The sequence below is a fragment of the Nicotiana attenuata genome, chromosome 9 (genome assembly GCF_001879085.1).
Source record: "Nicotiana attenuata strain UT chromosome 9, NIATTr2, whole genome shotgun sequence".
Classification (NCBI taxonomy): Eukaryota; Viridiplantae; Streptophyta; class Magnoliopsida; order Solanales; family Solanaceae; genus Nicotiana; species Nicotiana attenuata.
Genome location: NC_031997.1, coordinates 24,980,245 through 25,005,563, shown reverse-complemented (window position 1 = coordinate 25,005,563; position 25,319 = coordinate 24,980,245). Strand labels below are relative to the sequence as shown.

The 25,319-nt window shown below is 40.3% G+C and overlaps 2 protein-coding genes across 2 annotated transcripts; one reads left to right on the top strand and one right to left on the bottom strand.

The window, feature by feature from the left end:
* LOC109232593 (coiled-coil domain-containing protein 93-like) lies at window positions 15,380–16,479 on the top strand. The gene is made up of 2 exons (XM_019398354.1): window positions 15,380–15,903; window positions 16,462–16,479. Exons 1-2 carry the CDS (start codon window positions 15,439–15,441, stop codon window positions 16,477–16,479), a joined length of 483 nt encoding a protein of 160 aa, XP_019253899.1. The 5' UTR covers window positions 15,380–15,438.
* Window positions 17,178–24,046, bottom strand: LOC109232592. The gene is made up of 3 exons (XM_019398353.1): window positions 23,702–24,046; window positions 23,394–23,477; window positions 17,178–17,219 (listed from the first exon to the last, which is right to left on the bottom strand). Exons 1-3 carry the CDS (start codon window positions 24,044–24,046, stop codon window positions 17,178–17,180), a joined length of 471 nt encoding a protein of 156 aa, XP_019253898.1.

Sequence of the window (25,319 nt, the reverse complement as noted above, 5' to 3'; positions counted from 1 at the left end):
CATCATCACCTGGCAAAGGGACGACAAGGTTGGTGAGCATATGGAGTATCTCCTCAGCGGTGTGGGCAGCAAGGTCCGACTCCTCAGACTGGCTAGCTGCTATCTGTGATGCCTCGGGTACTACTGGTGCTACTGGGGCTGCTGGTGTTGTCTCCAAAAGAAGGTCAAGTGGTAGATCTCCTGCATATGCTATCTTGGCAGCTTCTTTTTGTAATCTATCCACTGACTCCTTCGAAGCCTGAGATCTCCGAATCTTTTTAACATGTTTCCCAACTCCTCAATTACTTCCCCATGTGCCACCAGAGACTTCATAATGGTCTTTTGATTTTCTAGGACCTTTGGCAATGTTTGCTCCGTTGATGGAGGTATCTGTGATGCTGCTGGGGCAGAAGACTATGGTGCAACAGCACAGGATATGTAAGACAACTTTGATGTAGCTGTCTGCGTCCACTTGTTGAGACTCAGCAATGTCTAGGAGACTCACAGCGCAATATGTGCATAAGTGGATGAGGCTGGCACTGGCAATGAAGCTGATTGTCTAGAAAATGATGGTGGTGGCATGTCAGTTGTCCCGGTGGAAGGACCGGCTGCTGTAGAAGACATGGCAGTTGTAGAAGGCTCAGCAGCTGAATTTGTAACCACTAACATTGGCTCCTCAGACTGGCCAGCGGAGGTAGTTGCCTTACCCTTAACTTTGGGTTTTCAGCAACCTGCAGGTGGTACCATGAGAAGGGCTTCTTGGCCTTTACTTTTGTATCAAATGTCCTCGGCTCCACCTTTGCATCGTTGAAATACTCTATGAGGGTGTTTGGGTAAGGGTAGGATCTTTCATCTTTTTGGAAAGCTAAGGTGATGTTGGTTGAAATTATGGCACCCATATTGATTGGGTACCCAGCCATAATAAAAGCCACCAGAACTGCTCGTGGAAGTGGGAGATTATTCTCATTCAAACACGGATCAATACGGATGCACACGAAGGTCTGCCACCCTTTAGCTTCAAAATTTAGAGTGGCCCGGAGGATAGGAACCCCTGTTGTGATCCACTCTGGTGCTGGTCCTCGAGTAGCAAAAATCTCAGCCAGCCACGGGCGAGCTGCATCACCCATAGCAAGTTTTTCCAAATACTGGGCTACCTCTACTTTTTCAAAGCCCACATAAGTGTTCAAAGAGCAGGAGTCGAATCGGACTTTCAGATTTCTCACCTTTGTTATCTTGGTCCCCTTCTTTACGTGAGCCACATTGGCATAAAATTCTTTAACAAAATTCTCATTTGCATCGATGACACTGTGGGTGAACCACTTCCATCCATTTCGCTCCCGGAACTGTCTAAGGACATTTTGACTGTGAATATCCAAATCCCTAATTAAAAAATATCGCTCAAGTGTGAGCGATCTTTGGGGCCACCACTCTCTGAACCGTGTGAAGGCCGTCAAACTCACAAACCGATCCTCCCATATTTCCTTCTTCTTCGACCTCTCAAGGCCGCCCACTCTAGTGTCACCTCCTCTACCATCATCCGGGACATCATCATCATCATCTAAATCAGTGGGTGCAGAAGGAGTCTGTGTAGATAAGGGCTCCGAACCCTGGCTACCAGCATTTGAACCCTTAAAGGATTTTGCTGAGGTGGAGTATTCATCACGGAGTTGGTATCTCCCTTGAACTTGCTGTGATTGGGCTTCCGGTTGTGCTTGCATAGAGTTGCCCTTTGAAGCCTCCCTAGACGAGGCATATTCACTGGTGTCTGAAGATTCTGGGACTCAATTGTCAGTAGCCTTCTTGTTTATTGCTCTCTGTATGGCGAGTGGTAGGTTACTCTTGCCTCGGCCTCGGCCTCGAGAGGGTTAAGCCCTCTCTTTAGATGTATCAACTCTTCCACATGATCTAACCATTGTCTGCAATACATAGCAATTAGGAATCAGTTAGAGTTGAAGGTCAATTGTTTACGCAGATGCATGCATGACAGTTTCAGGAAAACAGACTCAGAAGAGGCAGTGCAGACCGCACAAAAGTAAGTGCGGCCCAAGACTAGCAAGTGCAGACCGCACAATTTCAAAGTGCGGCCGCACATCCAAAAGTGAGGACCGGACAATTTTGAGTGCGGCCGCACAACCCCAGGTTCAGACTACTGGGTCTCTGAACTTCCAACACTGCAGTCGCATACATTTTTCTGCGGACCGCATAACTTTCTGCGGATCGTAAAATTTTTAGTGTGGTCTGCATTTTTCATGCACACTTTTGCCCTAAATTAAGATTTACGGACCGTACAAAAGTGTGTGCGGCCGCATAATTTGAAATTACGCAGCAATACCTCTGTGTTGTGCAATTTCTATACAATTGAGGCATGGTATTTGCAATTAAACATGAGTAACGATCTACCCAAGCCCCACTGAACATATATGATAATACCCAACTCATTTTAAGCACACATGACTAATCAATTAACAGTTTAGACCTAAAAATAACCCTAACACAAAAGAAACAAACTAAGATAAATTGAAAAATCTAAAGATGTGATGAACATACCAGTAATGAAGGATGCAAGGAAGGATCTAGATTGATGAAACGAGTGTGAAGTGTGAAACAATTGGATGTGCATTGTTCTTGCTTAGGACTCAAGAGTTCAGAGTGTGTAAAGTTGTGAATAGTACACTAAAGTTAATTTATAGGCTGACCCAGTCGTTCAAGAGTTAAGCTGAGTGAGGCCGCACAATTTTGAGTGCGGTCCGCACTCTTTACCTTGACCTTTGAAGAAACTCTGTGGTCCGCACAAAAGTGAGTGCGGCCGCAGAATTTGTGCGTACCGCACAATTTTGTGTGCAGCCGCAGATTGGCAATGAGATTTGACAGGCCAATCTTCAGAGAGCTTGCACGTTTGGTCTTCCAGTTGTGCGACCACACGCAGAATTGTGTGGCCACCGAGTGATTATGCGATCCGCATAATTAGTGTGTAGTCCACTCTTTTTCAACACTAAGCCAATTATTCTTGCACAGTCCCTGCTATGCACACACATTCCTGCATACACTTCAAAACTAGTTAGCACAAAACAAAGCCTATCTAATGAAGAAGAAAATGAAAAAGGAAAAGACACATGGGTTGCCATCCAAGAAGCGCCGGATTTAACATCACAGCACGACGCAGATTACCAATCATTTGAAATGAAGAACCACCACGATGTGGCCATCATCAACCTTGCGAAAATAGTGTTTTACCCGGTGCCCATTGACTCTAAACACCTCATCATTCTTATTTTTCAAGTCCAACGCATCGAATGGTGTCACACCAACTACGTCAAACGGGACACTCCATTTTGACTTTAACTTGCCCGAAAACATCCGAAATCGGGAATTGAACAATAGCACAAGATCGCCTTATTTAAACTCCTTGTTATGGATCTACTTGTCATGGAGGTACTTCATCTTCTCCTTGTATAGGGACGAGCTTGTGTAGGAATGATACTGGATTTCATATAGCTCATTCAATTGTGCCACCCTTAAGTTTGCGGTGACATCCCACTCAAGGTTCAATTTCTTCAAAGCCTGCAAGGCCTTAGGATGAAGTTCCACCGGAAGATCACACACCTTCCCGAACACCAACCTATATAGAGACATCGCGATTGGTGTTTGGTAGTCCGTCATATAAGCCCATAGAGCATCATCAAGTTTTCTTGACCAATCCGTCTGATTGGCATTCACAGCCTTTGACAAAATGCTCTTGATCTCCCGGTTAGAGACTTCAACTTGTCCGCTTGCTTAATGGTGATAAGGGGTTGATACTTTGTGACTGACACCATACTTTGTGAGTAAGGTATCAAAAGCTTTGTTGCAAAAATGCGAAGCCCCATCACTTATTATGGCCTTTTGAGTACCAAATCTTGTAAAGATGCTCTTCTTCAAGAATTCCACCACACTCCTCGCTTCATTGTTGGGAAAAGCAACGGCCTTGACCCATTTTGACACATAGTCCACAGCTACCAAAATGTAAGTGTTCCCACAAGAGCTCACTAACGGTCCCTTGAAATCACTTCCCCACACATCAAAGATGTCAATTTCCAAGATGGTGGTGAAGGGCACCTCATTCTTCTTAGAAATCCCACCAGCACTTTGACATTCATCACAACGCTTGACTAGATCACTTGCAACCTTGTAAAGAGTAGGCCAATTGAATACACAACTCAACACTTTTGTTGCCGTTCTAGATCCACCATGGTAACCACCATACGGTGAAGAGTGGCAAGCCTCCAAAATTCCCATTTGTTCCTCCTCCGGCACACATCTTCGAATCACACCTTCGGTACAAATCCGGAAGAGGTATGGCTCATCCCAACAATAGTCAAGCCAATCCCGTTTGAACTTCTTCCCTTAGTTTGAAGAGAACTCATTCGGTACAAGGCCACCCACAAGATAATTTGCTAAGTCGGCAAACCACGGCATCCCGTTCATTGAAATAGCTAGAAGAGTCTCATCGGGGAAGGAATCATTGATCTCTAGACCATTATGTGGCCTCACCTCCTCCTCCAATCGAAACAAGTGGTCCGCCACTTGATTTTCACTACCTTTGCGGACTTGGATCTCTAGATCAAACTCTTGCAATAGAAGCACCCACCGCATTAACCTTGCCTTAGAATCTTTCTTGCTCATCAAGTATTGATGCGTCGCAATGTCAGTGCGAACAATCACCTTTGTGTCTATCAATACGGGCGGAATTTCTCCATAGCAAAGACAATAGCAGGTAGACTTGGGCACCATTCATGGTCTTGCTAGCATAGTAGATCGGATTGAAGATTTTGTTGATTCTTTGCCCCAAAAATTGCTCCAACTGCCACATCATTAGCGTCACACATGAGCTCGAAAGGAAAGCTCTAATTCGGTGCGGTGATAATAGGAGTAGTAGTAAACTTGAACTTGAGCGATTTCAATGCCTTCATACAATCTTCGTTGAAATGGAACCTTGCATCCTTCTCCAAAAGTTTACACAAAAGGTTTACCACATTGGAAAAATCCTTGATGAATCTGCGATAGAACCCCGCATGACCCAAGAAGCTCCTCACTCCCTTCACGGATATAGGGGGAGGGAGTTTGGAGATCACCTCAATTTTTTCCTTGTCGACCTCATTACCATGCTTTCAATTTTTTTGCCGAGGACAATGCCTTGCTCGACCATGAAGTGACATTTCTCCAATTCAATACCAAATTCGTTTCCTCATATCTAGCCAAGACCTTATCCAAATTGTTCAAGCAATCATCAAAAGAATTCCCAACCACGGAAAAATCATCCATGAAGACCTAGATATCTGCCACAATGTCGGTGAAAATAGCCATCATACACCATTGAAAAGTCGCATGTGCATTACACAAACCAAATGGCATCTGCGAGAATGCAAAAGTAGTCTTTTCTTGATCCTCCGGAGCAATGAGGATTTGATTGTAGCCGGAATACCCATCGAGAAAACAATAGAAAGCACGACCGGCCAACCTATCAAGCATTTGATCAAGGAAGGGAAGTGGAAAATTATCTTTTCTTGTAACTTTGTTGAGCTTGCAATAATCCATACACACCCTCCAGTCGGTCACCGTTCTTGTAGGAATCAACTCGTTCTTGTCATTGGTAACTACAGTCATGCCCCCTTTTTTGGGACACATTGCATCGGAGAAGTCCATGAACTATCGGAAATGGGGTAAACAACCCCGGCATCCAACCACTGTATGATCTCCTTCTTGACCACCTCTTGCATTGCTTCATTTAGCCTCTTTTGATGTTCAATAGAGGGTTTGACACCCTCCTCCAAAATAATATTGTGCATGCAAAAGGCGGGGCTTATGCCCCGGATATCCACCAATGTCCATCTGATTGCTCTCTTCCTCCTTTGTAGCACCTCCAATGTGGGCTCTACCTGCATGTTAGTCAAACAAGAGGAAAGAATAACCGGTAAAGTAGAAGAAGGTCCAAGGAATTCATACCCGAGATGTGGAGGCAATGGCTTTAACTCCAAAGTGGGAGGCTCCTCGATTGAGGGCTTTGTTGGAGGAGTCTTCCGATTTTCAATATCCAAGGATAGCTTGCGGCGCTCAGAAGTGTATGACCCTATTCCTTGCAATGTATACACACACTCTACATAGACTTCTTTCTCCTCCTCATCATCAAGGTTAGGCAAAACGGCTTCCAAATTATCCTCAACATTCATTGTGGCACTAGCATCATCAACAATCACATCGGTCACCAAATCCACGAACGAACAAACTTCATCGTTATATGGTTGCCTCAGAGATTTGCACACATGGAAGACCACCTTTTCATCACCCACTCGAAAAGTGAACTCACCGGCTTGAACCTCAACAAGAGCCTTCCCCGTAGCAAAGAAAGGTCTACCCAAAATAATAGACACCTCATAGTCCACTTCACAATCAAGAATCACAAAGTCCGTCGGGAGGATGAACTTGTCAACATGAACCAACACATCATCAATAATACACAATGGTCTCTTCATAGTACGATCCGCCATTTGTAACCTCATGGATGTGGGTCTTGGTTCTCCAATCCCCAAATTTTTGAACACCGAATAGGGCATCAAGTTGATACTCGCCCCAAGATCGCATAAAGCTTTGGCAAAATCGGCGCTCCCAATAGTGCAAGGGATTGTGAAAGCGCCGGGATCTTCCAATTTTAGGGCCATTAGGTGCATGATAACACTCACTTGATGTGTCATCTTGATAGTCTCATAATTCATTAATCTTTACTTTGTCACCAAATCCTTCATGTACTTTGCATAACCCGGCATTTGCTCTAAAGCCTCAACCAATGGTACATTAATAGACAAACTTTTCATCATGTCAATAAACTTTTTGAATTGCTTCTCGCTATTTTGCTTGGCAAGCCTTGAGGGTATGGAGGAGGAGGCCTTGGCATTGGTGCCTTAGCCTTTGGCACTACCGGTTCCGGCATGTCAATTACATGTTCCCTAGATGGATTCACTTCTTCTTGTGTCTCCTCCATAATTGCATCAATATCAATTCTCACTTCTTCATTAGCTTGAACCACATTGCTTGGAATTTGATCTTCTTGAATCACTACATCATCATCCACAATTATTGTTTGATTTGAGGTGGTTGCATCTCCACCTTTTCCACTTCTCGTATTCACGGCCATAGCATGTCCCTTATTATTCCCACCCTTTGGGTTTACCATCATATCACTTGGTAGTGCCCCGTTAGGTCGAGTGTTCAAAGCTTGCAAGATTTGGCCCAATTGAACTTCCAAATTGCGAATAGAAGTGTTGTGAGATGCTAGTTGAGCATCGGAGTCGGCATTCTTATGCATCATTTGTTTAAACATGTCCTCAATTCTACCCATCTCATTGTTGGAAGAGCTCGAACCTTGAGAAGGATAAGGGGCGGGGTTGCTTGGTTGTTGAAACATCAGGGGCCTTTGAAAACCCGACCCCCACTTGTTGTTGTTGTTCCACCCTCCTTGGCTATTACCTCCCTAATAGCCTTGATCGTTGCTGCTCCAATTGCCTTGGTTATTTTGACAATTCCAATTTCCTTGATTGCCTTGATTGTTCCAATTCTCTTGGTTGTTTTGATTGTTCCAACCACCTTGACTGTTTGAATGCCAATTTACTTGATTTCCTTGTGGTCGCCATTGTTGTTGACTTAGGCCTTGATTATTGTTTCTTTGCCCTTGAGAGCTGTTACTATATTGTACTTCCTCCTCTTGCTCATTGTATTGTCCATCTTGATCAAATCCACTATCATCTTGCTCATAATGTTCAACCCGATTTTGCACTTGAGAAACCTTTTGTCTTCTCTTGTTTACCATCATAATAACTCATTCTATTGCATTTACTTGCTTGGGAGCTTGTACTTTTTGAAGTTGAGCTTTGGCTAGTTGATTCATTATGGCGGTCAACTCGGCAATTGCTTGCCCATGATCATGTATTTCCTTGTGGCAGTGAATCACATTTGGATCGCCTTGAGCAACGTTTGCCTACTTTTCCATGCCGATGATGTATCCGCCATCTCATCAAGAATCTCACAAGCTTCCGCATACGGAATTTTCATGAAATTTCCATCGGCAAATTGGTTGACCACACATTGATTGGTAGTATTGATCCCCATACAAAAAGACCGTTGAATCATAGCCTCCGACATGTCATTGTTCGGACAATCCTTCACCATATTATGATACCTTTATCATATCTCATGCAAAGTCTCATTGGGTTCTTGTTTGAAAGCTAAAATCTCATCCCTAAGAGTTGCCATATGCCCGGGCGAAAAGAACTTGGAAATGAATTTCTCGGCTAATTCATCCCATGTATGGATAGAATGATTTGGCAACCTCTCCAACCAATCCAAGGCCTTCCCCCGAAGAGAGAAAGGGAATAACCTCAACCGAAAAGCATCCTCAGAGACATTGATTTGTTTACTCCCGCAGCAAGTGTCAACAAACCCTTTCAAATTCTTGTATGCATTTTTATTCGGAGCCCCGGTGAAAAATCCCCGTTGTTCCAACAATGTAGACATGACATTTGGGATTTGAAAGTTGCCCGCCCTAATGCGGGTGGGACTATGGCACTTGCGTAACCTTCATTCGGCAACACCTAGTGTGCCGCCGCTCTTGGAGGAGGTGGGGGAGGAGCGGTAACATTGTCTTGAGGCGGGAGGCCTCGTCTATTCCCTTGAGGTTCAAGAGGAACCTCCTCAACTTGGTCATCATCCCCGTCATCCCCAATGGTACTTTTCCAAGAGGATCATTTTTGTTGAGAGCCATTGTATCACTTACAATTGTTTCACAAAAAGATTAGTAACTCGGAAGGAAAAGAAGACAAATCACACACAAAACCAAATACATAGCTAAATCCGTTTTTAGCTCCCCGGCAGCGACGCCAAAAATTTTATGTCGCCCAAACTCACACCACTAATTAGGATTGTGAGGCGGTCGATGCAATTATAAAAACCCAATACGAGTCGGGGTCGATTCCACATAGAGCTTTACGTGGGATTAGGTATATATCTAGTCTAGTGTATGACGTGCCCAAGATTGCACTTCCACATGATTGGTTGTTTGTTTCTACCTCTAGTGATTATGATAATGCTTGTAATTCAAAAGCTAAGAGACAATGTTTTTGGTGTTGTTATTTTTCAAGTTGATAAAACATCTAGGGTCATGACTTCAACCTAGGTGGTTACCTAACGGATTGTAGGCTCTAGGGCAAGTTTGTCTGGTCGGGGTCGTAATATAGCTATCACACGCAATTGCCCACTCAATAACTCTCGGTAGTTAGAGTGATTTTTCCCAATTTAGCTTTCTCAAGTGCATATGGTTATTGCACAAACAAGTGATAAATGCTCAAGTCGGGTCTTACTATCTCTAGATTCAACCCTTTAATTGGGGCTATCAATTTCTTGAGTTCACCCTAATTCCTTGTTAGCCAAGTTTTCCTAGACTTAGTCTCTCTTTCTCAAGTGGAGACTAAGTCAATTAGGCATGAATCAATATTTGCAACCATTAATTATTAAATTCAAGTAAGAACTAGGATAAATAACACTAACGCAATAACAAACAAGCACTAAATCCAACACCCAATAATTACCCACACTAGGGTTTGGTCACAACCTTAGCTAGAAATTTACCTACTCATACAAATGAAGAAATTAAATAAGAAACTAAGATAAAATCCATAATAGATGATTAAGGAAAGAAAATCTAATGCTAAAATGTTAAACTATTACAAAGATACTCAATACAGTAAAGAAAAATGGCTATCTATTCTCAGGTGCACCAAACTTAACCTAAAAATGACAAAAAGATCTATATATACCCAGCTAAAATTGTCAGAGAAAATTTCCTCTGCAGAGGTTGTGCGGCCGCGCAATTATGTGTACGGTCCGCACATTGAGACTTGGCTTGACAAGTTGGACTTCTGCGGCCGCACAATTCTGGATTGCGGCCGCACTCCTTCAACTTCTGTGGACTGCATAATTCTGAGTGTGGCCGAACTCTTGATTCTGCGACCGCAGAATAATTTTGCGGTCCGCATTTCTTTACCTTGGGCTTTTGCATGGGGGATTTCTGCGAACCGAACATTTCTGAGTGCGGCCGCGCTCATGATTTTGCGGCTGCACAATAATGGTATGGTCCATGCTTCTTCATGGCCCAAAAATCCATCTATCTAAACTTTATCTTCTACGGCGGCACAAGAATTGTGCGGTCCGCATTTTGCATGAGAATTCTGTCAGAGGCTTCTCATGTTCTACGGCCGCACTCGATATTGTGAGTTCCGCATTTTGCCCTTTTAGCCTGGTTTTTGTCTTTGTCAAAAATTACTCCTTCTTGAGTTGATTTTCATTTCTTTGGCTCATATTCCAACACTCCTGGAAGAAAGCACATTTCGTTAGTTTTCGGAAATACCTTTAAGCAATTTTGAGCTAAAACGAAAGAAAAAGAGTGCAAATAAATAGTCAAAATCTCTACTTATCAGGGATCTTGGCAAGTGTACCAAGTAAGTGCCTCCCCTGTCCAATTCCTTATGAATAGCTTCATTATCAACTTCTTGTTTCCTCCTACTCCAACTAGCTTATCATAGTAGGCTCTCAATTGTGTATGGGAATCTCCTGTCCCATCATAGCTATCAAGCTTGGAGGCTTGTACCCTATCGGTATGTCCACATCACAGTGTATATGCAGATCCTCATAATATAGACTTGCGGTCCCTCGAGCAACTTCAAGGTTCTTCATTTGTTTCCTCAATAGCCGCAACATTTGGGATAACGACTCTTCCTTCTTATACTAAGTTTCCCTTTCTATTTCAGCATATTGATCAACTTCATAAGGCAGCCTGACCATAACGAGACTGTGTAGGTGGGTTCTGGAATGGCATATACGGTAGAACATATTGCTTGTGTGTAGAAGTATTTGCTGAGGGTATGTGCTGGTTTTGATTGGTGGTGAAGGTGACACCATCACAATGAGGGGTATAAACTGCGTTGGTAGCAACTGGTGGGCTTTGCGATGATTGAATATAGTTTGGTACATAAGGGGTGAGTATAGGAGGGTTTGGTGGGTTCATAGAGATTACTGGGGGTATAATCTGGGCTGTAGGGATTGAAGTCGGGGTATTTTTATTTGGCGAGTAGTTGAAGGAAAGTGGTCGGGGATCGAATCAAGAGAAGAAAATGGGGTGGTTGAGAGAGCGTCGTCATAGCCAGATGTGCTAATTCCCGAATGTGTTGTACTTCCTCCCTTAAAGATTCCATCTCTTGGGCTATCCAAGTAACATGTTCGCCATTCTTAGTATCATCCTTTTCTTCCGATCCCCCCGGCTATCAACTATTATCGGAGCATGTTTGGTCGGGTTATTTGTCGAAAACATCTTTCCTTTAAATCTCAAGTTGTACGGTGGTTCCGCCGCTTTTCGGGTCATTAAAAACAAACTTCTTCTTCGGGGATTAATAATAAAGTAATACAAGAAAATAAAAGAAAAATAAAAAGGACAAAAGTCAGTTTTAATGTTTGCTCAAATATAGGCACACGAAGCAGCTAGTTCACGTATTATAGAAATCCCGTTTCCTAAAGTTCGAGGGACCTCTCTTTTTCGGAGGTAGGCCTAAGTTGTGTATTTTGACAAACAATTAGATTTGACACATTAAGATCCAAAGCAAATTTGGTTTCCACTAATAATATTTGGATTGTAACAGGCGGGAGCAAAGGTTACAATATTGTTTTCAGCATTCATAAGATTACATGAGCTTAACAAACTTGACATTAGGGAAATGGAAGGGTTCGAGATAAAATATGCAAAACGGGAAAAGAGGTGAAATCAACCAGCTTCTAACAACCATCCCCAAAATCATTCCACAGATTTTCTTCTTATTCTGGGTCTTTTTCAAATTCGTGTTCATCATCATCCAATTCGGGCTCTTCCTCTAGTTCTGTCTTAGACTCAATTTGTATACACTCAACTACTCGGTCGTCATCCTCGGGAGGTGGCAGCATATGATCAATTGACCCTGGGACCACTTGACAATGCATGGAGGTTGTCACGAGGTAGTGCGGCAAAATCCCATGATAGATTTGCAAAGCCGACACTGCATCTTCTAGCCAATCTATTCCTTCCCTGCTTGGTCGGGCTAGCTCATCTTCTTCATTGATCCAGACATAGTATTACGAAGTGCACTACGAATTCTGACCCATTGGCATCGTGATTAGATCATTCCACTCCTCCTACAGCCTCATTATCCTTGGTATTGGGATCTACCCATTGTACTCGTCTTCGTACACTATCGTCCTCGTCCAGAGAGGTAAATATTTAATCAAACCAAACTAGTTGAGAACTCATAGGGGTGCATATGGCTGGATTCCCTCGAGTCCAATCAGCTCGATGAAATACTTCTGGAGCGTCCTTAGAATTGACCTGCCGCTCAGCCATGGCAGCTTCAATTTTATCCATTCTCCACTCAAGTTGATCAGTATCTCTCTCCCTTCCGCCTGTCCATACAGGGAAACCCAATGTCTCATTCTCTCACTATGACTTCGAATCATGTTGTTAACGCCCACAAAGTAATCAAATGTGGCCTCTCATTGAAAGAAGTGCTTCGTGGCCCATATTTGAAGCAACAAGTGGTAGACCTTGAACAAATCGTACCCTCGGGAACATGCAGACAACCTCTGATAATTTTTACTAACATCATAGGTACGAAGGTGGCTTGGTGGTTGCCCTGGAATGTTGCCAAAACCACATAAAGAGAATTGATATTAATCTGTCCTATTCTTTGTGGGAAGGCCAGCAATCCTAGCAGCGCCAAAGAGAAAGTTATGGGTCGGAGGCTTTCCCAGGTTGCATGATCACACTGAAACTCCCCTATGTACCATTCATAGCTCTCACGATATCCAAACCCGTCGAACAATTGGTCCAAGCTTACCCATCCATCTTCATTGTTCCTTGAGCTCCGACTACCCGCCAAACCTAAAGCATTAAGAAACCTGTAGCCGAACATGGTGACCAATAGTAACGGCTTCCTCCCTATAAATGGAAGTTCTGTTAAGCTGGTAACTTTTTCCAATAGTGGAACCAACTCACAGTCAGCGAACTTGAAAACCACTTTGTTCAGATCCAAGAACTCTATCAGCAAGCGGGTAAGCACCATGTTGGCCCGAATGTTTAGCAAGGCAGTCAATGCTCCTAGGTGCATCCTGATTTCGTCCCCATGCTCTTGGTGGATACTCTTCCACCATTGCCTTATCTTGTGCAGTGATCCCACTGCCATATTGATTTCAGGGATGTTTCGGTTGACTTCCATTTCTAAAGATGTTAGAGAAAAAGATTTGATAAGTGTTTGCTTCGGATCTTTAGTTCCCGTCATGATTAGGTTGTCTTTCCACAAAAGTCATGTCGTAGGGTGCATGACCCATTGATGTTAGGGTGGCTTTCCTGATTTTTGTTTCATTGCCAAGGATCGACTCACCTAAGGTTTTGTCACTCCCCGAACCTAGGGAGGTGTGGCTAGCATCCGGTGCCATGATTGGCCCGGACGTACCACTATATAACTGTAAACTCTAGAGGGATGACCATCAACTTAGGCCGACGAGTCCTACTTGTGAGGTGACAATACCATTCAACGCTAACGAGGCCACCACGAATGTCTACAACCAGCAATACGAAACTAACACGTACACAGGGCTGTCAAGGCCACAATACTGATATACAAAATATACAGGACTTGTCTACAAGCCTCTAGAGATAACTGAAGCGTATTATGTTCGGGATAGGGCCTCGAGCTACCCATCAAACCTGTATATATAAAATGGACTCCAATGTCTAGTCCTGGTAACTCCGAGGAAGTGGAGTTTACCAACAAAGCTGATTTTGACTCTGTCTACTAGGAAGATCTACCAGCTGTCTATCCGGAACCGCGGGCATAAAATACAGCGTCCCCAGCAATAGGGTCGTCAGTACGAAATAATGTACCGAGTATGTAAGGCAACAGATTAACTGAAAGCTGAAACGGAATTGATAATATAATAACTGAAAGTAACTGGGTTTCAAAGATAGTCTGAAGATATGATTACCTGCTGATACTGACTCAATTCTTTCAATATAGTAAGTAAAATAGTTGTCCGACCATAGTAGGCTCGGTATATAACTTACCAACTTTTCAGAGGTTGCTTAATAGGGGCCTACCTGTGTTACACCCCGTAAGTTTAACAACCTTGATATCGTTATATATATACATATATATATGTATATACATACATATATATATATATATATATATATATATATTTGATATGGTATTTTGAGTGGAACTTTTTTTGTAAAAGAAAAAAATAGTTTGAAAATATAATTTTATATAGTTATTAATATTACTACTTTCGAATATGTTTTAAATTATACACATAATATGAGAAAGTTTATGAGATTTTCTTTATTGTAAAGATAAAAATTATTTTCTCACAAGAAAATAAGGTTATCTTTTTACGATTTTAAGAATTAAGCGTACGAGAATTTTACTCTTTATACGAGATTAGCAAAATTAAACGTTAAGAAAATATATGTATTTTTTTTTACATGGATGTTTTAACGAAATAATAATATATGTATTGATTTTACATGGTACCACGATTTATTATTTTAATATTGTAATAGTAGTACTTTAAGATGAGGACAAGATTATTTTTTTGAGGTTATAATTATTTATAATATTTTGTGATAAGTAAAGTCGTGAAGATGAGAGGGTAAACGACTTGAAGAAAATAAGTTCCGTTGAAGGTTGCCGATTTAGGATAAAATACGGTCCGAGTCGTAATACCCGGTATATATGGACTAGTACCATAAAAGGTACCATATGAACGTGATAGTATGATGTATAAAATATATTAAAAATGAGTAGAATTTTAAGTAATTTAAGATAATTCTTAATTGTGCGGGTAATTGGTTAATTACCGGGTAAAGGGACATTACCTAATTACCTAATAAGCGGATAAAGATTTAAATTTCCCACCCTACCCCACGTGCCAGCTTGTGCCATTCAACCAAATGACTCATTAGCCATTTATATTATGTGTCACATTAAGAAAAAAGGTGGCTAGAGTTAATTTGACAAAGCAGTTGCACGAATGACGTGGTTGGTCAAATCTACATTTCATTGGAGTAGTAATATGATTTCTTCAGTAGTTGATGTGGAAATTGGTCATGGTGGTGCTTGCTTGTCTCTACAGTAATTTAATTTGGAAGGTTTTAATTTAATTTGAAAGGTTTTGTGGATGTGAAGTTGGATCATGAAATAGAGATGGTAGTTGACGAGTTCAACTGGATGTTTGCAGTTTGCCAAATCTCCTTTAGAAGTGATGTGATGAAATGGACTTTGAGAAATGATTAGCAAAAGAGAGAGAGAGGGGAGGTACCATTGGAATATTTTTAGGAAGAGTAACAATAATATAATGGAAGAAATGAAAAAGGATGATAATCTAAAGCTTGTACAAGAAAGAATTGAGCGTGATCCCACTGCTCACAGGATCCTATTGTCGAAGGCACAAGAATCTGAACTCCAATGTGAACATGCTACATTGCAAACTAAGGTTGATGAGTTTGACCAACTACTGCAAAGAGGCAAAGAGGGAAACCTTTTGGACCATACTTTTAGGGATTCCACTGAGAAGCTTCATTCTGCAAAGAGGGAACTTGCAGCTAAGCTGCGGTCAACTCTGTCACTAAAACGGCTACTCGAGTATGTGCCATCACAAGCTGAACTCATTCAGTATGAACTCCGTTTTTCAGAACTTTATACTCATATCAAAGCCAAGCATCGTCAAACCCACAAAGACTATGCTACTTACAACATATTGTTGGAGATAAAAGAATTGATGCTAAAGGAAACATCGCTACTGAATTCCATAAGCTCACAGGTATGTTAAGCCTATCCCTTCTTTTTTTTTTGGCATGATCTATACGACACGAACGAAACGAGCAAATGCACAAATTCCATAAATGACTCTATTCATAGAAGTATTAGAGATGTGTATGTTCCTGATTCCCCATATGTCCTACTACCATATTGTCTATTCATGGGTCTCATAACATTCCAAGAGATCATACTGTCATACTTCATTATGCATTGCATTCATTTATACATGTGCATTTACCCACGACTCAGACGGCGTTATATACGCGTGTATATGTATATATGGGAAAAGGTTACGGCGTTATATACGCATCACCACCTGATCAGCTGGTATACGATGATGATTTTGACCATAGTGGCTGAGATGATATGATAGGATGCCCTCAGAGGCTTTATGATGTTATGTATGTATAGGCCTATGGATTACATGACATTTATACGCATATGCATGATACTATAAATATTTCATGATTTAAAGAGCTATCCAAACTTACAGGTTGAGTCCTTTACTCCATGTTTCTTCCATGTCCTTAATTAATGTTGATTTACTGTTATGTTTCAGTTCTTCCTTACATACTAAGTACATTATTCGTAGTGACGTCTTTTTATTGGGGACGCTGCATTCATGCCTGCAGGTATAGATAATCTGTTTGACGAGCCCTCATAGTAGACGAGATTGGCATTCAGCGAAGGATCGGTAAGACTCCACCTCATTCGGAGTGCATCCGAGTCTATGAGTCATCGTGTCAGAGTTTTGCTACGGACTTATGGGTAGGCCGGTACCCTGTCTTATTTGATGTCAAATAATCTTAGAGGCTTTGTAGATGGAGGTTCATCTTGTACAGTATGTCAGAGGCCTTGACGTCCCATATGTATTCATGTTTTAAGAAAAATGGTTCAGTGATACTATGTTTCCCACTTACAGTTGTACATTACGAGTTGTGGCCGTGTTGGCCCATGATAGTAACAAAGAAAAAAAAAGAGTTGAAGAGTGGTTCGCTCGAGCCAGTGCGGCACCGGGTGCCAGCCACACCTCTCCAAGTTTGGGGCGTGACAACCTGCCGATTATAGCTCGATGGTAGTGAAAATACTAAATGTATATATCGACACACACACACACACACACACACACACACATATATATATATATATACACAAACACACACACGTGTGTGTATATATTCGAACTTCTCTTTATGTCTCGTTATAAAACACATGCATTTACATGATCATGCCAAAATGAAGGAAAGGTTTACGCTTAACATACCTTATTACAATCTATCCAATAATGATGTTGAACTCATCTCTTTGCACCTTAATCTGCAACAACGATAATAATACTATCATTAAGTTACGAAAGCTACAACCATAGTACAACCAATGACAAGCTTATTTTATATTAAAACGGGCGGCATCACCCCTATTTTCCTTGCTTTCCCAAGTCCATGAACCAAAAAGAACCCATTAAACCTTCACCTATATAATTTCAGCACCACAACACAAATCAAGCTACACAATAAGTGCATAAACATTACCAAGAAAACTGCTATTTAACACGACAAACGTCAAGATCGGATTGCATCCCTTTTGAACCCTTTTGACCCCAAATTCATTAATTTATTAACTTAACAACATATTCATCATGATATTAAGTACAATGGGAGGATTTCTAACCTCCTATTTATCTCCTAATTCACCCTCAAACAGGCCAACAGTCCAACTACAACATTGTTATGTTGTCCTTTCTCTTCATATTCATCGTACCAATAGTAAGTCCGACATGTAGAAATATATTTATAGTAAAAATATCATAAAAAATTCATTTTCAAGGTTTCCAACCATTTAAAGTTCACGGATATGATATTTCCAAAACAGAGCATCAAAAACGATAACATCTCAAACTGTTTCGAGCATCCTCTTGTAGGATTTTGCTCGAATAAGGCAACCAATACATAAACAACTTCAAGAACATGTAGTAGGCGGTTAAACTCACCTTAACCCGTAGAAACAACACAATATTTCATCCAAACACAACCCACAACTATCCTCAACGACACCACAACACTATAGGTATTGTTTTCTCTTCTTGAATCAACTTTTGGTGTTCAAGTTGGTATGTAAGAACCATCAGTTCGCCTTGCAACTCCAATATATATTAAGGAGGGACTGATTCTTACCTTAATCAACAAGAACAATATGAAACCATAGTTTACTTCCCTTTGAAGAATCCTTCAAAATAGCCACAAGATGAAGAACTACGATCTAGCAAGAACCAAGGGATTTCTAGCATTGGATTCATGTTTTTATCATTGTTTTTAACTCTAGTATCATAGATGAACTCTTGGAGATCATATAGGAGCGTTTAGGAACTGTTTTCGTCAAGCAACATTAGTTGAAATGAATTAAAATTGACTTAAATAGGAGCTGGACTTTTCCACCGACTTTATGCTTCCCAATGGAGCTGCTTGTGCAGTCTCACGAAAATGCGAATATATCTTTATTCCAATGTCATATTGACGAACGGTTTATTGGGTTAGAAACTAGACTTGTATATATTCAATTTGATAGGTGGATCATCCCGTAACTACGAGTACTTCGGGAGAAAAGATCAGCTAAATTTGATCTAATGTTCAGCACATTTATGAATGTAACTTGTGATGACCTTTGCCAACCTTTGTTCCACAACTCACTTGAATTCTAAACATAACACGAGAATATCATACGACTAAAATAATTATAACATAAACTACATATCATGTTGAGCACCCTATTCTCACCCAAAAAGTATAGGTTATAACATTCCCAAACTGTCGGCTTCTGACGAAACTTATTTTCTTCAACTCATTTAGCTTCTAAGCCTTACAACCCTCTTGGTACTTGCAGTTCATGATCTTAAGTATTTGTAACCTCTAAGTTAAATTGACTAAATTAATTTTTGTACGTTCAAAGATGTTATCATATCTGAGCATACATCAATGGACTTACGACGTACTTTTACGTACAAAGACAAGGGGTGTAACATCATACCCTCCTCCCCCCTCCCTTGGAACATTCATCCTCAAATGTTGATTGGTGCGCTTATCAGTATCATAACCTATAGCTCTTACGAATACTTTAGTACTGTCCTTGCATTCAAGGCAACTGTTTTGTGAATAAATACAAAGGCCAGGGCATTTCCCCCTTTAGGCCTCTTTGTCACACACAACTTGTGGTCGGAATTTTTCCAATCTTGTAACTTTTGCTACCTACTATCATGCAGCCTATATGTCCTTGTATGCGTGCCCATGCCACTATTCTCTCCTTTTTCCTCCAGCTTTTAGCCAATCTCTAGGCCTTCACTTTGTGAACATATACAATACTATGACAAGCCATCCCTCTAGTTATCTGTGGGTGCATTGAAGTTCTCCGCTCGGTACTTTGTCGAAATTATGACTATTGCTTTATTTTGTTTCATAGCCTTGATTATATATCCTTACGATTTTACTTCATCTAGGTAGATTATACTTTGTCATAACACTTACTTCGATTTATTATTATCGAGGTCTGATACCCAACTCCAAGTTACTCTCTCGATGCTTATCCTATAGGTATAAATCTAAGTCCTTTAATGTGTTATTATTACTGTTCATCTAAAGAATGACATCATGATCTCCCCTCATACTTTGGAAACATTATCCATCTATTGTTGATTTACCTTAATATTGATCTATAATATACCACTGATAACTTAAAACCTCTTACGTAACTTATTGTCACTAGGGATCACGTCTCATCGGGGAACAACTGATGCAATTTGTCACTAGGGCTCACGTCTCACTAGTTAATGGCATCCCAATGTGTTTCATCTTATGGGGGGTATTCTAATCTCGTGCAATTCATAAAATCCCTTTTTCTTAAATCATTACTCAATCAGAGGCCTAAACGTTATTTTCTTATCATTTATCACAATTACACTCTCATTCTACTACCAGTGTAGCATGCAATCTTTCCGAAATGCTCCTAGTCTTAGACATCTCTGAGTTCATTCAACCTCTAATGAGCTTTCTATAAGTTACGGAAACCATCAACTCTCTTGTTTTGATAGGCTCAATCCCGAGGCCTTACTTACTCTTGTCTCCTTCTCACCCACCTTTTCTTATCCTTACTCCTATCTACCTAAAACCCCGTCGTTCTAACATACTTTAGATTGCGGCCAACATATATCGATTTATACTACTCGCAAGCTTCCTTTTACTTGCTAGCACCATAGATTTCCTTTCGTGCCTTCTCAGTAGTCTTTAAATGTGAGCAATAACTTTTCCTGGTCGTTCTGCCATTTATTTCATGAATACTTGGCTTATCTTATTGCCCACCAATACCGGAATTTCCTGTAACTCATATGATCTCAAATATAACTTTTGATATTTTTTATTTTTACTTCGCGTTCAATAGCCACGATAGGTGCCACTTTCTTATGGAGTGCTGACCAGCACAAAACACCACTTAAAATTATGCTCGCTAATCAAATATAGTACAGTATAATATCGTGTCCATTGGGATTGGAGTTAAATTTTTTGTAGTTTATAGCTTGATTGCTATCCAAGATGATCAACAATTGAGATTTATGTGATAAAAACTAAGATTAACTAAGAGTCTAAACTATTGACTAATGACAATCGCAAAAACGATTAAGTAAAGAAGGTTATCAAGGGGACAAAACAACATTTTGATGGGATAGGTGCAGGATAATTGTTTGGGATCTAGTTCTAGATAATTCACTTCTAATGTTCAAGTGAGTCTCTCAAATTCACTTGATTATTATCTCAAACGCTTAGAAGAAACTCCTCTCTCGATTAAGTCTCAACCTCACAAGATGAACGAAATTAAGCTTTATAAAGATATGCAAGAATTCGTAGTGGATTGGTCTTTAGGAGAACCTCTCTCGATTATCCTCCTAACTAGGTTTAATCAACAATTCAACTAGCCTATTCCAATTACTAAGAAGAATTAATGAAGTCAACAAACAAAATATAATGCAATGATATCACAAGTTGTGCCTCTCTCGATTACATGAACTCGTGAATATAGATGCAACAATTGAAACATAAAAAACGATTCAATGCATAAAACTAGAGTTATAATCCTCAAACAAATATCAATACACCAAAACCATCAAACCCTAAAGATAACTACTCCATATATATGGAGCAATTCATCACAATTATGTTTAAAGTAAAGAAAAACATAAAACGTTCCAAACTCGTGTCTTGAGTGAAGACTGAATGATGAATTCGTTGTGCTTTTGCTTTTCCAACTCCTCCTTAGAGCTTAGATGTGTCAAAAGTCCAGAAATAACGTTTTTCTATGAATATATACCAAGTAGGGTTTGGCCCAAACGAAAACACCTTTTCCTACGCAAAATAGGGTATTCACTCTGTAAATTTGTACAGGCGCGCAATGCGGGGCGTTAGTGGGGAAATCCAGAGAGCTTGCTATTTGTCAGACAACAGCAAATGGGCAGCCTTGGCGCGCCACACGCCGCCCCACTTGCCGTGGGGTGTGTTTTTTTCTCAAAGTATGGATTTTTCTTGACTTTTTGATATCGAGACGTGGTTCTCGACCCCTGAACGCGATCCCAGCTTAATCCCTTGGGCTTTTACTTAGACTTCAAAGCTCTAAATAGCTCGAATTCATTCCATTACATCTACATCACCTGAAATCACTCCTACAATGCATCAACACACAACTAGTGCAAAACACTATCAACTAAAGCTCAAACACAAATAAAGTGCAGTAAATTAGAGTGCAATAATCGACTAAAATACGAGATTATAGCCTACCATCAACACCCCACACTTAAACCATTTCTCGTCCTCAAGCAATCAAACCATGCTTTATATATACACGACCTTTTTAACCGACTCTCCTCCTAACTCATCACACCAAGAATATTTAAAATAGACTAAGCAGAATAGTGTAACATCCTCGCCTCAAGATTTGACTCAAAAGTACCATGTACTATTTCTAACCCACTTACTTACTCTAACACGGAGGTCAACGACATTACCTTTCCTTTGTGAATCAAGTGCCCTCACACAACAATATAGAGTAGTTCCACACATAATAAATTTACGAACAATTAGGAACTTAAGATTGTAAGAATTCGCTCACTCTCAAAAACAACATTCATATGCCACAAAAGATGTACCATAAGCTTGCATGTAGTGTACTACTCTACTAATTGAGATCATTCAATTAAGGATCAAGAAGGACTTTAATTGGTTGTAATGTTAGCTGCTGGACGGGTAGTATACATTCAGATATAAGAGTGACTACACCTCCATAAGCACTTTCAATACATACAATTTTATTGCTCACAACCCCACACTTATGTCAAACCGTAACTCCACCTTCACATCAATATACATTAACTCCCTACTTCTTTAAGCACAAATACGTCAAGAGTTACCACTATCAATGAATATTTTTCTTCACAAAAATAAAATAATATATCTCTTTCAATTGAAGTGGCTCTTACTTTTGGACAAACAATGCTCCTTTCTCCTTATTTCAATAATTCCACTCAAAAGACAAACCAACCACCCCACACTTCAACTTTTACAAAGTTCATAACAATTTTAAGAGCTCATGAGAGGTGAAAGTTTAAATTAGATGGTCAATTTAAACAAATGGGTAAGGCTTATAATGTGTCTGCCAAATAAATAGGATTACAGGCTCAAAGGGTTTAACTAAGATACATAACAATTAGATGGGTAGGACATAGAACTGGCTCAACAAAGAAATGCCGATATCACTTCCAAGACTAAATAAAACTACTATTTTGCTTTGACAAACAAATGTGGCAAGTTCTAGACATCAAATGTAATGCACAGAATAACACAAAACCTCACTCACATGGCACATAACTCACTCAAGATTGGATTATCAAGACACTCTAGTCAAAGCAGTTAAGCAAAGTTAAGATCATACAATTCAAGTTACTTATAAAAGAGTCAAAAACTGAGTCTAAGCGTCACAACTAAAGCACTCAATATTCTCAAGGTATAACAAAGTCAAGAGGTATTTCCTTCAATTCAAATCATAGCACAAGGTTCTCTACTCCTAACAAAAATAAAATTACCTACACCCGATTCAAACAAAACCCTTGAAAAAGAACCGCGACACAAAGAAAAACCAAGGGAGAATTATTACACTAACTACAAAAGAAACTCGTTTTTATTCTTTTTATTTCGACTTAAATCCCTCAAGAAACCCGTTTTTATGGTTTTTTTCAAAAACAATTTCTATCTCTAACTACTACAAATAACAAAAAGAAACTAATATACATGCATATAACATACAATTGTCCCCCACCCCACACATTAAATTATGGCAATTCCCCATAACACAATTAAAAAGCATAAGGTAGAGGAAACTTCCCTGAATCTCTAGTCGGGGTCTGAAATCAAAGTCGGGATCCATCCTTCTCGCTTGAACTAGTGCACACATCCACACAGACAGCTTCTTCTCAGCCTTCTTGGGGTACACCCCACACTTATCTTTCTCAGTCAGTGCAGCCTTCTCTTTCAATTTCTTCACCTTCCATTCCACACATGCAACTGGTTTATCTTTTTCACCCTCCTTTCTACATTCATCTCGAAAGTTACGGTCTCCTCACCCACTCTAAGCATGAGTCTTCTTTCATGTATATCTAATATAGCTCTACCTGTTGTTAAGAATGGTCTTCCTAGGATAAGGGGAACCTCCTTATTCTTTTCCATCTTCACCACTATAAAATCTACAGGAAATACGAACTTATTTACCCGAACTAAGACATCTTCCACTATCCCCTCGGGTATTATAGTTGTTTGGTCTACCAGCTGTAAAGATATTGGTGCAGACCTTATCTTTCCATATTTATTCTTCGTGTTCCTATAATAAGACAAAGGCATTAGATTAATTGAGGCACCAGAATCACATAAAGATTTATCAAAATTAATGGAGCCTAAAGAGCAAGGTGTAGCAAAACTCCCTGGATCTCCACACTTTTGTGGGAGTTTGTTTTGCAAGATAGCACTGCAATGCTCTGTGATCTTGACCATTGAGGTCTCTTCTATCTTCATCTTCTTTGTAAGGATCTCCTTCAAGAATTTGGCATAAGCTGGCATTTGTGAGTGCACTTCAGTGAATGGTAAATTTAAAATAACCTATTTCAACATATCCAACAATCTCTCAAACTGCTTGTCCAACTTTTCTCTATATAGCTTTTTGGAAAAAGGTAAAGAAGGCATGTGCTTTATCTTTTCAGGTTCCTTCCTTCTTGAAGTTTCCCCCTTCTTTTTCTTAGCTTCCCTCTTGCCTTTCTTCTTCTAATCAACTTCATTTTTCAATTGCTCCCCACTTTTTTTCTCAGGTACCACCTCCTTTTGGATTGGAGTGGGATCCTTCAACACATGCCCTCTTCTCAAGGTTTTAGCATTCACCATTTCTTTGGGATTTCTCTCAGTATAACCTGGGAGATTTCCTAGAATTCTCTCAGACAATATAGTTACAATTTGTCCCACTTGCTTCTCTAGATTTCGAATTGCTGCCCCATGAGCATCTATCCTCTCATCTGTTGTGACAATGAAGGCTTTCATCATATCTTCTAGACCAGGCTGATTGGATTATTGAGGCTGAAACTGTTGCCTCTACTAATTTTAGAAGTCTGGAGCTCCATGTCCCTGAAACCTGGGGTTGTTTTGTTGCCATGCATTTGCAGTACTCCCAGGTGAACTCCATGAAAAACCGAGGTGCTTCTGAACCATTGCATTGAAGTTATAATTTCCCACAGCATTCACTTCCTCAATTGAGGCTTGACACTCATGAGTAGGGTGTCCTCTTCCACATATACCACATGCTGCATGATGCTCACTTTGTATCGAAGTTAAAGTCAGCTTCCTTATTTCTTTGGCTATGGCATCAAGTTGTACCTGCACAGATGTATTAGCATCAACTTGGTGAACACCAGTTGATCTTCTTCTTTTAGCACTCTCAGAGGGCCACTGGTTTGCATCTTCAGACAACTCATCTAGAATTGTGACTATCTCCTTTGGAATCGTTTTCATCAACGGGCCTCCCGCTACATTGCTCAATGTTCTACGTAAGGCTGGTGTCAATCCATCCCAAAAATACTGGAGTTGCATCAAGAGTTCAATTCCGCTATGTTGACACTTTCGAACTAATTCCTTAAACCTCTCCCAAGCTTCAAACACAGTTTCAGTATCTTTCTGGTAGAAGTTATGGATTTCTCTACTAAATTTGCCAGTTTTAGCTGAGGAGAAATATTTATCAAGAAATTTTCTGTTCATCTCCTCCCATGTTCTAATTGATCCCTAGGACATTCTATGTCATTGCTTTGCATAATCTTTAAGTGTGAAGGGAAATGCCCTTAAGTAAGTT

Excerpts from the sequence above, each read along its gene's own strand:
- LOC109232593 (XM_019398354.1), top strand. The coding sequence starts at position 15,439 with ATGGAAGAAATGAAAAAGGATGATAATCTAAAGCTTGTACAAGAAAGA.
- LOC109232592 (XM_019398353.1), bottom strand. The coding sequence starts at position 24,046 with ATGCCAGCTTATGCCAAATTCTTGAAGGAGATCCTTACAAAGAAGATG. Across the intron at positions 23,478-23,701 it reads TGGAAGATGTCTTAGTTCGG|GTGAAGAAATTGAAAGAGAA; the intron begins GTAAATAAGTTC and ends GTGGAATGGAAG. Across the intron at positions 17,220-23,393 it reads AGGCTGAGAAGAAGCTGTCT|ATTAAGGTGCAAAGAGATGA; the intron begins GTGTGGATGTGT and ends TCGTTGTTGCAG.